This window comes from Garra rufa, chromosome 12 (genome assembly GCF_049309525.1).
Source record: "Garra rufa chromosome 12, GarRuf1.0, whole genome shotgun sequence".
NCBI lineage: Eukaryota > Metazoa > Chordata > Actinopteri > Cypriniformes > Cyprinidae > Garra > Garra rufa.
Window position 1 is genome coordinate 33,834,147 of NC_133372.1, and position 17,500 is coordinate 33,851,646.

General features: G+C 35.0%; 2 protein-coding genes across 2 annotated transcripts in view; one reads left to right on the forward strand and one right to left on the reverse strand.

Annotated features, from left to right (window-relative positions):
- slc6a22.1 (solute carrier family 6 member 22, tandem duplicate 1) overlaps window positions 1-2,686 on the reverse strand; it is a 19,362-nt gene extending 16,676 nt beyond the window's left edge. The window contains exons 1-2 of the mRNA XM_073851278.1: window positions 2,505-2,686; window positions 2,263-2,369 (exon numbers count right to left, since the gene is read on the reverse strand). Coding sequence (XP_073707379.1) covers window positions 2,263-2,285 — 23 coding nt within the window. The 5' untranslated portion in view covers window positions 2,286-2,369; window positions 2,505-2,686. The remainder of the gene's footprint in view (window positions 1-2,262; window positions 2,370-2,504) is intronic.
- Window positions 2,687-6,073: 3,387 nt separating this feature from the next.
- slc6a22.2 (solute carrier family 6 member 22, tandem duplicate 2) lies at window positions 6,074-16,236 on the forward strand. Its single transcript, XM_073851279.1, has 14 exons — window positions 6,074-6,263; window positions 7,387-7,521; window positions 7,601-7,741; window positions 7,825-7,906; window positions 8,316-8,448; window positions 9,212-9,346; window positions 9,457-9,560; window positions 9,651-9,775; window positions 10,220-10,332; window positions 10,448-10,585; window positions 10,684-10,786; window positions 11,689-11,789; window positions 12,097-12,267; window positions 13,860-16,236. The coding sequence occupies exons 1-14, from the start codon at window positions 6,074-6,076 to the stop codon at window positions 14,013-14,015; spliced, it is 1,827 nt and encodes a 608-aa protein (XP_073707380.1). The 3' UTR covers window positions 14,016-16,236.
- The last annotated feature ends 1,264 nt before the right edge of the window (window positions 16,237-17,500 follow it).

Below are 17,500 nucleotides of genomic sequence, written 5' to 3' on the forward strand. Positions count from 1 at the left end.
CCCTGGACCACAAAAACAGTCATAAGTAGCACGGGTATATTTGGAGAAATGGCCAAAAATACATTGCATGGGTCTTTTATGCCAAAAATCATTAGGATATTAAGTAAAGATCATGTCATGATATTTTGTAAATTTCCTACCGTAAATATCAAAACTGAATTTTTGATTGGTAATATGATATGAAATAATATGCATTGTTAAGAACTTCATTTGAACAAACTTAGATTGACACCAGACTGTATTGCCGAAACAACAAATGAAGATGTTCCAATAAAGTTGGGCATAACCTTTGGAAGAACACACGCTAATTATCTAATAAATTCAGAACTATAATTCACACCTGTATTTACAAGCATTTGTCACTGTCAAAATAGCTTCATCAGTTACTTTCTTATTTAATAAAAACAAAATGTTGGCCCAGACATTTAGCCTTGAGCGTCAATAAACAATTGGCGTTAATAAGACTGCACAGTACATATCCAATGTTCTCCAGAAGAATTTGTTGGTAGGATTTTTTTTAATGCAGAGCAATGGGTACATGCTGTTTTCGCAACTCCTCACAGCTGAAATAATCTTGTGTCCCCAAAACAGGAGGCACTGCAGGGTGCTTAGTCACATTCCCTTCTCCTGCCCTCATTTCTTGTGCTGTGACCCTTATAATATGTGACCACAAAAACCTTAAGTAGCACAGGCAATAGCCAAAATACACTGAATGGGTCAAAATGATAGATTTTTATTTTATGCCAAAAATCATTAGAATATCATATGTTCCATGAAGATATTTTGTACATTTCCTACCGTAAATATTTCAAAACTTAATTTTTGATTAGTAATAAGCATTACTAAGAACTTAGTTTGGACAACTTTAAAGACAAATTTATTCAATATTTAATTTTTTTTGCACCATCAGATAGCAGATTTTTAAATAGTTGTATCTTGGCCAAATATTGTCTCATTCTAACCAACCACACATAAATAGAAAGCGTATTTATTTAGCTATGATGTACAAATCTCAATTTAAAAATGACTGGTTTTGTAGTCCAGGGTCACATATGTGAACAAAGTAAAGAGCATTGCTTTGTTTATACTACCAAACCTTCATGTGAATAAAACCTTTGTGGTGAAAAAAGGTGGAAAAGACAGGAAAATTCACAACAGCCTGTAATAACTACATTTGGCATACATGTTTAATACCATTGCAACTTGTATGTGTATGGTATTGCTCTAAATAAATAAAAAAAATACATTACAGATTCCATTTAAATAACAACGAATGCTTTCTATCAAAAAACAGAATTTTTTGTATATGCTTTGATATTTTTAGATGGTGTAGCTGTCTGGAGATTGAAAAAAGTCTTTATAAATTGTAAGTAATGTTGGTATTTGGCACAGTTCATTATTTATTTTTAGAATACACACACACACACACATATATATATATATATATATATATATATATATATATATATATATATATATATATATATATATATATATATTATATTGTTTGGGTCAAAATTATCAATTTTTCATAATTTATCGATGTTCCATGAAGACATTTTGTAAATTTAGTACCATAAGTATATCAAATCTTTATTTTATATTAGTAATAAGCATTACTAAGAAACTCATTTGGACAACTTCAAAGGTGATTTTCTTAATATTTTTTTTGCACCCTCAGATTCCCTGATTTTCAAACACTTGTATCTCAGCCAAATAAACCATACAATAAACCATACATCAATTATTAGTCAGTAATGCAAACTAATTTTTGTGTCATGTGACAAAAGAAGACCCCTTCAGACCCTCAGGACTTTTAATTTGAATGAAAAGGCATGTTTTAGCTGGGTCAAATCAATGGAACAACGTGAAATTTGTAAAATAAATAACATTTAAAAATTTGTAAAAAAAGAAGATGATAAAACTCTTTTTTAAATGTATAAAACTAACATGAATATAAATATTACTGTCCTGTGAGCTTATCAAATGTTTTTAAACTCCTTTTATTTTAAAACGATCTTTCCTTATTATCTTGAAAATTCCTCTTTGCTATTTGACTCGCAGTATTTTCATTTTATTGCGACAGGTGGCATCTTAAGAAGGGTGAGGCAGGTATTAAAAAATACGTTTTCATTTATTAAATAAACCTGCCTGTACATGCTTAATTATAACTACAAGCAACATTGACGCACGGACTGTTCATCGTCATGGAGCGGAGACATTTGTCCCTGATGATCTGAATACAGAGGAGGAAGAACTCACTCAGTTATTGTGTTTTTGTTCATGCCCTTTGGCCTACATTCAGCAGCCGAACACTTGTGCTCTTCAAACCCACGCTGAGGAGACGCCGGGTGCCAAGTGAAATACTTCTGAAAACAAAAGCCAGATAGAAAACAGTTCAACTACGCAGTTAATCTTAGCGTTAAATTGAACCTCTTCAGTACGTTACGTTACAAAGCAGTGGAAACAATCCAGACCGATAACAAACGATGTAGAGCTGTTACCTGATGTAGGCGACCGGTCAAAAGTTCAGGAAGTCTGCCGCATTTACCTTGGCCATGAAGTTACGCTTAATTCAGTGTGATTCGGTCGTTATAATAGACTCACTGAAGCCCACCCCTCGCTTACTCTCCACCTCTCGTAAGGGGAAACGAGTCCATAACCTACAGTGTAGAATCAAATGTGTGTGTGTCTAAACTCAAGGCGGGGCTTATAGCTCAACAGCTTATATAGCAATAAATGACTGTCTGTATGTTTCTAAATGCGTTCATCTTGTTATTTGTATTGCCAAATTGCGAAATATATGTTAGTTATATTAGATCAAATGACAAATAAACAACCTTGTTTTATAATCTGTTAGCATTTTTATTACCGCAGATAGGCTTACAACATTCAGTCAACAATATTTACGCAATATCATACGAACACCACTGTGTTCTATAGTTTTTTTGTATATCATTCTTCACAAACGAAAACAGGTGCAAAAGAAGCATCAAAAGTCTGGTCACCAAGCAACGCAGACCTTAATCCGGTCTGGAACTGGAATGAATGGAACGGAGCGATCGATTACCCCTCCCCTCTCAAAACGGTCTGAAATCAGTCTCCACTCCGAATTTTTCGTTTTTTATTTACTACAGGAACCTGTTCCGACAGGGGTCGACTCTTGTCTAGTTAGTAAACCTGTTTCTGCACTGCTAATGGTAGTAGAGAGAGATGCCAACTATAAACAGTCACACACATAATCTGTAACACAGTCATACAAATACGCAATACATCTCTGTTATTGTGTTCTGTCCTTCTTCCAGAGATAAAACCTTTCATCATTTACTGTTAAAGATATGCATACGCAAGTCTTTTGCTCTCACAAAGTTTTCAAGGCTTCTGTCAAGCCGTTAGTTAGCTACAGTATGGAAGATAGCTGGTAGTTAGCCGGTAGTTAGCAAAACTCTCACAGTCGACCACAAGAGGACACTGTTGATTTTGTAAAGGGCGTTTCCACAAACCGAGTATAGCTGCAAAGTTTGGAAACAGTCTGATACTGAAATAATGCTAGAAGTTTACTATCAACAATTCTCTTTCTCTTGAAATCCCTCCTTAAACATTGTCAAAAATTGAACTGATTGTGATTATTCCAGCATCTATATTCCACCTAGATTTATGTTGGCCTAATGTGTCATTTAGCTGAGTTCTACAAGCACCCTCATTGAAAATGGAGGATTATGATGGGAGAATGGCATACTGTGCAGCAACTTACACATTGCTTAATGAAGCACAAACAGAACACATTTGATTCAGGTATTTCAACATTCTTTCTTTTCTGAATGCATTTGACAGTGCAAATGGCATGGTGTCCAGTTACTAGTAATTCAACTTTGGAGAGAACAGTGCTGAACTTATTGCAAAATTGTCAGACGGACTCAAAGATGGAGAAAGATCTAGAAATAGCCAGAGAGAGAGAGAGCAGGGTAAGAAAAGAGACTCCATTGGTTGTCAGTTGCTCTACTGATAAGACATTTCTGTTTTATCTCTGAAAAAACCTGCTATAAAACAGGGGGACGCACAAAACCAAAACACAATTTTTGATCATGGCATGGTCTTGTTGACATCTTTTGTAAAGCGGAGAATAATAACCCCTGGTTATAGACCAGCAGCTCAGGACTATCAGTCCTTGTTCAGGAGCTCTTGAAGCCGGTTTGGCCACTCCTCAGGCATTCTCTTTGAGGACATTATTTTGAACTGCTAACCTAGATACAGGCACTACATAAAAGAGACATACAAGGCGGATTCTTCATTTCAAAGGTATATTTTTATTGCTCTTTTGTTATATTATTATATGACACCTTTTTGTAGTGAAACAGCAGATGTACTTCGTTTTCCAAAACAATAAAAACAGGCATTGTTTCATATGTACATTTGAAGTAAAACCATGCCCACAACAGGTAAGCACTTTACTTATCCCATTCCTTTTTAAACATATATGGATCAATTCTCATCAACTTTCAGTTCATCAGTTGTACGTTTGAGCTGATTTGCTTTATAATATACATATAAATGTTAGTTTTGTTTTGTAGTTGTTTTTTTGTAAGATAAGAACGACATGTAACCTTTCAGGGTTTTACAGATCTGATTGTGGTGACAGGTGTAGAAGCACAATATTTCCACAAGAGAAAATAATACTTGAATTTATAAAAATGACCCTGTTCAAATGTTTGCATACACTTGATTCTTAATACTGTGTTGTTACCTGAATGATCCACAGCTGTGTTTTTTTGTTTGTTTAGTGACAGTTGTTCATGAGTCCCTTGTTTGTCCTGAACAGTTCAACTGCCTGCTGTTCTTCAGAAAAGTCCTTCAGGTCCCACACAAATGCTTTTTTAAAGCATTTTTGTGTATTTAAACTCTTTCCTGACTGTATGATTTTGATATCCATCTTTTCACACTGAGGACACCTGAGGGACTCATATGCATTACAGAAGGTTCAAACGCTCACTGAAGCTTCAGAAGGAAACACAATGCATTAAGAGCCAGGGGTGTAAACTTTTGAATGAAATGAAGATGTGTTTAAAGAACAGGTTAAATTTAACTTATTTTGTCTCATAGGAAACATATCTTTTGTAGCTTCTGAAGGGCAGTACTAAATGAAAAAAATATACTTAGGCAAATTGAGAAAAATGTACACATCTTCATTTCATTCAGAAGTTTACACCCCTGGCTCTTAATGGATCGTTTTTCCTTCTGGCGCATCAGTGGGTATTTAAACCTTCTGTAATAGTTGTATATGAGTAAATCTGTTGTCCTCAGTGTGAAAAGATGGATCTCAAAATCATACAGTCATTGTTAGAAAGGGTTCGAATACACAAAACTACTGAAAACCAAAGAATCTGTGAGACCTGAAGAACGTTTCTGAAGAACAGCGGGCAGTTGAACTGTTCAGAACAAACAGGGGACTCTGTGGATCATTAATGTAACAACACAGTATTAAGAATCAAGTGAATGTAAACTTTTAAACATTTTTATGTGACTATATGTAAATGTCTTTTATGTGAAATGTCATATTCAAGACAGTATTAAATAAAACATAACATGAATTTTGTATGATCCATCTTATTTTAGTAAAATTTACATTTTGCAGATTCTGCAAGGTGTATGTAAACTTTTGACTTTAACTGCATATATATATATATATATATATATATATATATATATATATATATAGCCTATATATATATATATATATAGCCTATATATATATATATATATATATATATATATATATATATATATATAAAATAATAGATCCAAATGTGGACATATATTCCAATAGACTACAAGTTCTCTATCATTAGTTTGTTTTAAGGCAAAAGCATGTAAAAAAAAAACAAACAAAAAAACGTGCAATCATGCGCAGCTGTTTGCAGAGTCCATTGATATTATCATTTCCTACAAATGAGCTCATGGGGCCCACATCTACCTCAAACACACATGGCCCCCGTTTTTCATTATGCCTTAAATATGTTACATGACAGCTATATTTGTGTATATAATATATGTTTTTCAACCCATTATTAGCATTATGGAACATAGCTCAAGGCCAGAGGTGAGGTTAAACCTCATGAATGGTGCCCTAGTGCAGGCCAGACCTAAACCCCAGCAAAGAGAGCAGTGGGCTAATAAGTTGGAGTTTCTCTTGGCGGTGGCAGGGCACATAATTGGTCTGGGAAATGTGTGGAGGTTTCCTTACTTGTGCTACAAGAATGGAGGGGGTGAGTACACATTTATATTTAATCGTGTTTTATGGTTTTACAGTTACCATATGTTCTTAATAATTAACAATATTTTTTTTCCTAAAAAGTTGAGAAGTCTCAGAACACAGAAGATAAAATATGCTGCTTTTAAGATATCATGAGAGGGGCTTTTCTGTAGTGCTTTGTTATAATTTAAATATTAATATCAGCATCTAGGGATTAAGGTCAGTGCCAAACATTCTGTGTTTTTGGCATAAAATATCCAAATAAACACTGATCTGGTGCTGTTTCTCTAGGGAAAAAACAGCCCATTAAGGCTATGGATGAAGTTGTATAACTGAGCTCACATTTGTGTGAAGATTTACAAGAAACTCAGTGGTATGAATACATTAACAAGTGTGTTCTGTTTTAAGAAAAACTAACATGGCATAATATATAGCACAATGTTTATGGATACATTTTAATTTGGCCATGAAATATTTTGTAAAGTAACAATTTAATGTGTACTACTGTTCTAAAAGTTTTTTTTTTTTTTTTTTTTTAAGAAATGAATACTTTTATTCAGAAAGGACACATAAAAGTACAACATTTTTAAATTGTTACAAACATTTCTATCTAAAAAATGTTCTGGTGAACTTTGTATTCATTAAAGAATTACATTTTTTTTTGAAGGATCATGTGACTGAAGACTTGAGCAATGACTTCTAAAAATTCAGCTTTGTCATCACAGGAATAGATTACATTTTAAAATATATAAACTTTAAAAACAGTTACTTTAAACTGTAATAATATTTATTTTTAATCAGATAAATAATAAATATTTAAAAAATTATCAGTAGTGTATGTATGTATATACTTTGTTGTCATGCTTACATTGCACAATTTTGAAGTGAATAAAATGATCATTATTGAGAATATATACTATTTTTTTTCATATAAATTACTTATGCGAATAATTTGCAATCACCCTGTTTTGGATAATTTCCTCTTTTTGGACCCTTTTATATTCTTTATATCGGCAAACTAACACTGACTAAATAAAAATCTCGTTTTGCAGGAGTTTTGATGTTTATTTTCCTTTTGTATATTGCATATTGTATTTTGATTAGTATATGTTTTCTGTGTTGATTCTGTTACGCAGGGGCATTTTTTGTGCCGTATGTGCTGTTTCTCTTCACCTGTGGGATTCCACTTTTCTTTTTGGAGACCTCACTGGGTCAGTTCACCAGTCAAGGTGGAATAACGTGCTGGAGGAAGATCTGTCCACTGTTTGAAGGTGAACACTGGTCTCATATATAGTGACCTTCCATTATCAATGTATTACCGCTTTTTACTTCACTACTATGTTTTCACAGGTCTTGGTTATGGTAGCCAAGTTGTTGTCCTCTATACTGGAGTCTATTACATCATAATTCTTGCTTGGGCTTTCCTTTACCTCTTTTCATCCTTCAGTTCAGAGCTGCCATGGGCGAGCTGCAACAACTACTGGAACACTGGTATATTATATATAACAGTGTGAATTATTATAATACTTGAATATGCCATTTGAATATTTGAAACCATTGCCTTCTTTATTTAGAGAACTGCAGAGAGTTCAGCAAAAGCAACATTACTGAATATTCACCAGAGAAAACCACATCTCCAGTTATTGAGTTTTGGGAGTAAGTTGTTGGAAATAGCACGCCATTAAAGCAGATACATATTTCGTCAACTTAGAATTATAAGGTTCTATCTGACATTTTTGTCAAAATTGAGTTATTCACATATTCTTATTCTTACAACTTATTTACATTATTTGATGTTTCCTTTGTAAGCTGTGTACATTTTGGGCCTTCTTTTTCAGAAAAAAAAAAAATGGTTCTATCTACAGAAGTCTATGGAACGCAAAAACTTTGAAGCTATATCTCAAAAGTGCTCAGAATGCAGATAGAACCTTATAATTCTAAGGTGACGATTTATTAGAATTATGCAATTAAGGCAACACAAGATACCAAAACAATTCTAGCTAATTAAAATGATTGTCCATAAAGGATGTAAAACAGAATGTGATTCCATATTTTTCGCCTACAGGAGAAGAATTTTAGGCTTGTCTGAGGGAATAGAACAGATTGGTAATGTTAGATGGGACTTGGCACTCTGCCTCCTGCTGGCCTGGATCATCTGCTACTTCTGTGTATGGAAGGGAGTGAAGTCCACAGGCAAGGTCAGAAATGTGTTAAAATGTATACCAATGTGAATGGTAAAATATGTACCCATGAGCTAGAAGTGGAATGTGCTTAAAGTTCATGTCTGTTTTAGGCCGTTATCTATAAAACAAATTTGAATTGAGTTTTAGCATATATGCACATTTTAAAGCTTTCTTTTTGATCAAATAACCAAAAAATTAGAGTCATTTTTCAGTGATTATCAAATTACATACTAGCCTTCAAAAATACTATTATTATTTATCCAATTAATACACATATTCATTAAGTGATAGTTCACCCAAAAAATGAAAATTCTGTCATTTATTACTCACCCTCATGTTGTTCCAAACCCATAAGACCTTGTGACATCTGTGGTTCAACTGTAATTTTATGAAGCTATGAGAATACTTTTTGTAAATGTGGTAGTTGCGTTGCTGTCTATGCGTGGTCAGAAAGCTCTCAGACTTCAACAACCATCTTAATTTGTGTTCCGAAGGTGAACGAAGGTCTTACGGGTTTAGACCGACATTAGGGTGAGTAATTAATGACAGATTTGTCATTTTTGGGTGAACTATCCCTTTAAGCCTACATCTGCCTAATGCGACACTGAGTGATTTGGCAGATATTTTTTTAATATCCAAAGCAACTTACAGTGCATTGAGGGTATACATGTATATTTGTGCATTATGGGAATCAAACCCATGATTTTGGAGTTGCCATCACCATTCTGTAGCACATGAGCCACGGGAACATGCTAAACGGTCTTCCTCCTATTTTCAGGTGGTCTACTTCACTGCTACTTTTCCCTATTTAATGTTGGTAGTACTGCTGGTCCGTGGACTTACTCTTCCTGGAGCAAAAAATGGCATCATATTCTACCTTTACCCTGATCCAACACGTCTCACAGACCCACAGGCACTGAACGGCTCTCTTTTACCCTTCGTTCACTGAAATATTGACAAATGTGATGTTGAATTTTGAATTATTGGATTTTGAATTGATAAAATCAATATTTGATGTTTTAGGTGTGGATGGATGCAGGTAGTCAGATATTTTACTCCTATGGAGTTTGTACAGGAGTACTGACTGCTTTGGGAAGCTACAACAAATATGAAAACAACTGCTACAGGTACTTCATACAAACTAATACCACACTCTCTACAGCAGTAGTATAATTAAAAACAAACAAACATGTTGTCTTTTGCAATTTGTCTTTCAGAGACTGTGTATACTTGTGTCTGCTCAATAGCTTAACTAGCTTTGTGGCTGGTTTTGCTATATTTTCGGTCCTGGGCTTTATGGCAGATGAACAGGGCATGGATATTTCAATGGTTGCTGAGTCAGGTAAAAATCATACAGTATATAAAGCTTGAGGTCTCTTAAAGAAACATATAGGAACATAAAAATCATGTTATGTCAGAGCTCTGGATGCAAAATGAAGGAATACCTTTGGTTACAAAATTGTACTGCTGAAAATTATACACAAATAGACTTTTTTTGTAACACTGCAATTCACATTACATGCAGTGATTGGGTTGTGGCAACAGTTAAAGGGATAGTTTACCCAAAAATGAAATTCTGTAATTAATTACTCACCCTCATGTCATTCCAAAACCCATAAGACCTTTGTTTATCTTCGGAACACAAATTTAAATATTTTTGATGAAATCCAAGAGCTTTCTGACCCTGCATAGACAGCAACACAATTACCACATTCAAGGCCCAGAATAGGAGTTAGGACATTGTTAAAAAAATGTTTGAGTAATTAATGACTTTTGTTTATGGCAGGTCCTGGTTTGGCATTCATTGCTTACCCCCGTGCTGTAGCTTTGATGCCTTTGCCTCAGTTATGGGCAATCTTCTTCTTTATCATGATCATATTCCTGGGACTGGATAGTGAGGTAAATACAGGATAGTTCTATGTTCAATGCTATGCATAGAGCATAGTATTGCTCTATGTTTAATTCATTGTATCACAGTATGGATACACTAAAACCTTTTCTATGAATGTTTCAGTTTGTGTATCATGAAGCCCTGGTAACAGCTATCTCGGATATGTATCCCTCCTTCTTCCAAATTGGACATCGACGTAAATTTCTTCTCCTCTTCATATGTGCAGCCAGCTTCCTTGTTGGTCTGCTAATGGTAACAGAGGTGAGTCACAAATAAGGAACAAAGATGGTTGGTTAAAAAAAAAAACACACACACATCTGCAGGACTTGTATTATTTTTTTTTTCTGTTTCACTCTCAGGGTGGCCTGTACGTTTTCCAGCTTTTTGACTATTACGCCTGTAGTGGAATGACTCTTCTTACTTTTGCTATTCTTCAGTCCATCTGTGTTGGATGGGTATATGGTAAATCATTTATTTGACTCTGTAAAGAAAAAGCAAAGTGCAAATAAATGTACATGAATGGTACATGTTTGCATTTGTTGTTCTGTTTAGAGAACATCTGCTCAGACATGCCGTTGGGGTCAGAAGATTACATACATTTTGCAGAATCTGCAGAATTTTACCAGAATAATAGGGATCATACAAAATGCATGCTATTTTGTATTTAGTACTGACCTGAATAAGATATTTCACATAAGTATTTGGTTTTTCAGCATTTTTGTGTATTTGAACCCTTTCCAACAATAACTATGATTTTGAGGACACCTGAGGGACTACAATGCAACTATTACAGAAGGTTCAAACGCTCACTGATGCTTCAGAAAGAAACACGATGCATAAAGAGCCAGGGGTGTAAACTTAAGAACAGAATCAAGATGTGTACATTTTTCTTATTTTGCCTAAATATAATTTTTTTAAATTAAGTACTGCCCTTCAAAAGCTACAGGAGATACATACATGTTTCCCAGAAGACAAAATAAGTCAAATTTACCCTGATCCCCGGTGAAAACAAAACAGCTGTGGATCATTTAGGTACAACACAGTATTAAGAATCAAATGTATGTAAACTTTTGAACAGGGTCATTTTTATAAATTCAAATATTATTATCTCTCGTGGACTACATGTAAATGCCTTTTATGTGAAATATCTTATTCAGGTCAGTACTAAATAAAAAAATTGTATGATCCCTCTTATTTTGGTAAAATAATTAACATTTTGCAGATTCTGCAAAGTGTATGTAAACTTCTGACTTTGACTGTAAGTCAAAAGTATATCTACTTACTAGCACATTTAAAGTGAGTTGAACACGAAGATGACTTACAATGCACTTTCGAGATTTAAAAACTTTTGAGTTCTGTTTCAGGTGCAGACCGTCTCTATGATAGCATTGAGGATATGATTGGATATCGGCCCTGGCCCTTAATGAAGTGCTGCTGGAAATATCTAACACCAGCTATATGCACAGTGAGTATCATTTCAATCCCTTGAAATCTTCTGGATTTTTAAACCTGAACAAATGTTTGATACTTTATTTCACCACAAACTATCCTCAAAGCAGTAGCTATGTAGAAGTAGGAAGAGGTTTGTCTGCCACCTGTGAGTCTGTGTCTGACACCTGTCATTTGTGTCTGTCTTTAAACTGACAGCACTTCAAAACACAAGAAAGACCTTCTCCTATTCTGAGACTTTGTGCACAGACTAAATGTGACAAAGCAAACCAAACTAACTGATGGCTCCCCATTGCTCAGCATTCTCTTTCCTGTCTATTTAGGCAACGTTTATCTTCTCCTTGGTTAAACACACCCCTCTGAAGTTCAACAATGTGTATGAGTACCCCTGGTGGGGTTATGCAATTGGTGGCTTCTTTACCCTTTCCTCAACCCTACTAGTTCCACTGTGGATGATTTATTTGGTCGGCACCACTCCAGGGTCTATGCGACAGGTAAGCCCTTAAGAAACTGACAGCTTATATGAAATATATACAGTGAGGAAAAAATTATTTGATCCCCTGCTGATTTTGTACATTTGCCCACTGACAAAGAAATTACCAGTCTATAATTTTAATGGTAGGTTTATTTTAACAGTGTGAGACAGAATAACAACAACACAAATCCAGACAAAATGTGTTTAAAAAAAATTGATTTGCATTTTAAGGAGTGAAATAAGTATTTAATCCCCTAATAATCAGGAAGAATTCTGGCTCTCAGGTGTCTTTTATACAGGTCACAAGGTGAGATTAGGAGCACTCTGTAAAAAAGACCTGTATAAAAGACATCTGTCTACAGAAGCAATCAAACAATCATCAATCAGATTCCAAACTCTCCACCATGGCCAAGACCAAAGAGATGTTCAAGGATGTCAGGAACAAGATTGTAGACCTACACAAGGCTGGAATGGGCAACAAGACCATCGCCAAGCAGCTTGGTGAGAAGGTGCGATTATTTACAAATGGAAGAAACACAAAATAACTGTCAGTCTCCTTCAGTCTGGGGCTCAATGCAAGATCTCACCTCGTGGAGTTACAATGATCATGAGAACGGTGAGGAATCAGCCCAGAACTACACAGGATCTTGTCAATGATCTCAAGGCAGCAGGGACCATAGTCACCAAGAAAACAATTGGTAACACACTACACCGTGAAGGACTGAAATCCTGCAGTGCCCGCAAGGTTCCGAGCTCTTTGGCATCAACTTGCTGTGTTTGGAGGAGGAGGAATGCTGCCTATGACCCCAAGAACACCATCCCCACCATCAAACATAGAGGAGGAAACATTATGCTTTGGGGGTGTTTTTCTGCTAAGGGGACAGGACAGCTGCACCACATCAAAGGGATGATAGACAGGGCCATGTACCATCAGGACCATGAATTTGAAGCCAGCCAGGGCATTGAAAATGGGTCACAGTTGAGTATGACCCAAAACACACGGCCAAGGCAACAAAGTAGTGGCTCAAGAAGAAGCACATTAAGATCCTGGAGTGGCCTATCCAGTCTCCAGACCTTAATCCCATAGAAAATCTGTGGAGGGAGCTGAAGGTTTGAGTTGCCAAACGTCAGCCTCGAAACCTTAATGACTTGGAGAGGATCTGCAAAGAGGAGTGGGATAAAATCCCTCCTGAGATGTGGTGGCCAACTACAAAAAACATCTGACCTCTGTGATTGCCAACAAGCGTTTTGCTAAGTCATGTTTTGCAAAGGGGTCAAATACTTATTTCTCTCATTAAAATGCAAATCAATTTATAACTTTTTTGAAATGTGTTTTTCTGGATTTTTTGGTGTTATTCTGTGTCTCACTGTTCAAATAAACCTACTAATAAAATCAGACTCATCATTTCATTGTCAGTGGGCAAACGTACAAAATCAACAGGGGATCAAATATTTTTTCGTCACTATATATATATATATATATATATATATATATATATATATATATATATATATGATATTTTCTTGCATTTATTTGTTAAAAATTTGTCTAGTATATTTTTAAAATAATTAACCCTGTGCTTTATTTTTAAAAACATTTTTTCATATCAGAGAGTAAGAGTCTTGTGTACTCCTGCTGAAGACCTGCCAGATCCTAAAAGTCTAAAACAGAAGTTAAACACTGTTACTTTTGAGACCTTCACAGACCTATTGACTTTACGAACTGTTCATACACCCAACTCATTACCTCACAGAGACATTGTCTGATTGTCCACCATTTCAGCCTTGTATTTGGCCTACTGCTCTGAGAAGAACATTGTTAACCCACTGTCCTTGTAATGAACCAGGGCTGTAACCACCATAGAAAGTGAGGTGGAAAAAGTCCACTCCAATAATTAGAAATAGCTACATTGTCCCCGTCCCAGTATTTGAACATCTTGTACTCCTTTGCTGTACTCCATTACACACAACTTGGTAACTTTAAAAGTTACATTTTAGCCTGGTCTGCCTTAAGCGCTCTACAGCACTCATCAGTGCCAAAATGACTGAGATGGCCAATCAAATTTAAGTAAGAAAGGTGTACTGTTTACAGACATAGAGCACAAATTCCAGCATGAAGTGCCAGTTTTAAACGGGGTCCTATTATGCTTTTTCACTTTTTGAATTTTAGTCAGTGTGTGGTGCGAATGTTTGGGCATAAAAAACATAGACAAAGTTACAAATCTCAAAGTCCACTCTAAAGGGAGATATTTAGTTTTTAAAAATCCCTTTTCAAGAATTACAATGAATGGCTCTTTAGGACTACATCGTTTGTTTTCATGGTGCTATGATGTCTTAATGTGGTCTATTAGAATATCATTCATATAAATCCCACCTAGGGAAATTCAAATCGTTGGCGGGTGGGGAGGGACGAGGTGGAGGATTAGCCTAAATTTAGCGAAGTAGCATGGACAGCCACTTCTGGAATGCTTCAGCGAGCCACAGGGCAGCTGGTATTAATGTAAGCATTGACTAAAGTGGCCGCAAACTCCTCCGGTTGCCATATTGGAGCTGCGTTGTTGATGTATGGTATAGAGGGTGGAAACACATGTGGAGCTGTGGCTGTAGCTGTAGCTTCACTAGCCTTATGGTTTCAGGCATGTAAACAATTAAATAAATTAGCACAAAAATGATAATGTCATGTATCGGTGATCTCCCACGCTGAAGAAAGGACCAATATTACTGCAGCGTATTATTTACTCACCCTCCATGCATCCTAGGTGTATATGACTTCCTTCTTTCAGACGAATGCAATCGGAGTTATATTAAAAATAATAATGGCGTGTCAGGACTAAAACACCATCTAAGCTGTTCACCAATTGCAACGCAGTGGGACTGCTAACCAATCACAACCTTTATCAAACCTGGAACTAATTGAGCAAGGCTGTGCCAGGCTGGAGAGAAAGCTTATGTAATAATGTAAAAATAAAGACTTTGTAAAGAGCATAATAGGACCCATTTAATGTTGAGAGATTAAAGTGAGGTGAAAGTAGCAAAAAATGTAATATTAGCCAACTGTTTTATGATAGAAATGGTAAACAAAAACAAAACAAAACAAAAAACAGTAACAAACTATTCAAATTTTATCAGTTTGAATGGAAAATGGTATCATTTACATGATTTGTGTAATTCCCAACAGAATAGAATGAGACAAGAAACATTTTGCATGTTCAACGTATTAGGCATAACAAATACTAGTGAATGTATGCATATTTTAAAATAATATTTTCTAACAATACAAAATTCCCAACTAAATTTACTATAATACAGTGTTGGGGATAATGCATTACAGGTAACACGAGTTATTTAATCAGATTACTTTTTTAAGTAACTAGTAGAGTAACGCATTACTTTGTAATTTACAAGTTACTTTTTCAAATAAGTAGCACCAGTTACTTTGTTTTCCCATTTATTGACTGACAAGTCTGATGTTCCGTGGTGTAAACATGATGTTACTGTAGTTTTTAACTAAATCTGAACATGCAGTAATTCATCTCACGCACAAAAAAATATTCAGTATTACTCAAAATTGATAAAGACAGAGAAATGCAAACTCAGAATATGACGCAAACCTGCAATAATTAAATGTTAAATAACACAAATATCCTTTATGTATTTAATCCAATTTTATTAACCAACGTCTTTGCTGCTGACTTTTGATAATCCAATTCAACTATACTAATAAGCAAAAATGACTTTAACAAATTTTTAATAACATTTGTGCTTCATGTTTTTTTCATCTGAAAGCATGGTTACAGCTTTGTGATGAAATTCATATGATGGTTTAGTATTGAAATGTGTATCAAAGCAACCGTTTTGTAATTGATCACAGAGAAAGTTACTTGAGAAAGTTCATATGGAGAATAATTTAATATATATGTATTTTAAATGAATTGACAGGACAAGGCTGGTTTGCTTTTTATAAATGCATTGAAGTGTTAACACAAAAAGCCTTTAGAAGGCCACCTGTTACGCTTTTCAGTTTTCCCTGTGAGAGTGGAGTGTGTTTGTCTGACATGAAAAAATGGTATAAAATGTGAAAATAAACTAAGTGAAAACGTGAAAACTAAGAGTTGTTAGTATACAAATGTACAAAAGTGTACTGGTACTGGATGTCATTTCTGTGTTCACGTGTTTTGTACAAGACAAAATGTTTTTAAGCAATTGCAATTGTTTTAGTTTTATGTAATAATTTCTTGTTATGGTTTGGTTACACTTTCCCAGATTAACATGCAAGATCGCCATCTTATGGATAACTTATGACATTACAGCAATTACATTAACTTCTCAATAAACCTGTTTAAACATTAAAACATAATGATTACTTAAAGATAAAAGGCTCATCAAAATCAGACTACAAATGGGCAGTTGTGAACCTTCACATGCTCAGAACACAGACTGCATGGAACTGTTTTTTTTTTTTTTTTTTTTTTTTAGATGGACAGGACTGTTATCTTAGCTTGTCCAAAAGTTAATGAATGCCCCATCTGCTGGACATAAGAAGTGCATTTCTGTGTTTCTGTCATGCAAGTGCATCCTTTTACCATATGCAGAGATTGTTGGATAGCTCCATCTACTGGACAGTTTTTAGACCCAAGGCCATAACCAGCATAGACACCAATATTCAGATAAATTGTGTTTGCCTAAATGTGCTTTGGCATAAACCCATTTTGTTGTTAACTGTCTAGTCAAGTCGAGGATTATTATTTTTAAAAGGATTACATGTGTTACCTTTAGATACTTTGTTGCATACACATAACCCAAGGCAACAATATTGTCAGAATTATTAGCACAATATTTGCAGTGGGACTAGGCTACTTAGGTTTTGTTCTCAGTAAGATATTATGTTATTTTTTTATTTTTATTTAGCAAGGATGCATTCAACTGATTAAAAGTGATAATGAAGACTTTTAAATTATGATTTTTTTTTTTCAAATAAATGCTGTTCTTTTCAACTTCCTGAAAAGCCGGCACAAAAATATTAAGCAGCACACAACTGCTATTTTCATTTATTTAATTCTATTTTTTAACATATAAATGCAGCATTCACTACCAAAAAATGAACTTAGGTAACACTAGAGTGACCATACATAATCTTTTACGGACATGTCTTCCTTTTTGACTTAAAATCGCCCAAAATGACCGGGATTTGTTTTTTGCTTTCTACAGTAGCCATTCGTGTGTGCGTCTTTGTATGAAAACCTTGCGCGGGA

Bases quoted from the DNA above. Each gene is read 5' to 3' on its own strand.
- slc6a22.2 (XM_073851279.1), top strand. From the start codon at position 6,074: ATGGAACATAGCTCAAGGCCAGAGGTGAGGTTAAACCTCATGAATGGT. The intron at 10,787-11,688 runs GTAAATCATTTA...GTTCTGTTTCAG, and splicing joins CTGTGTTGGATGGGTATATG to GTGCAGACCGTCTCTATGAT. The intron at 12,268-13,859 runs GTAAGCCCTTAA...TTTTCATATCAG, and splicing joins CTCCAGGGTCTATGCGACAG to AGAGTAAGAGTCTTGTGTAC.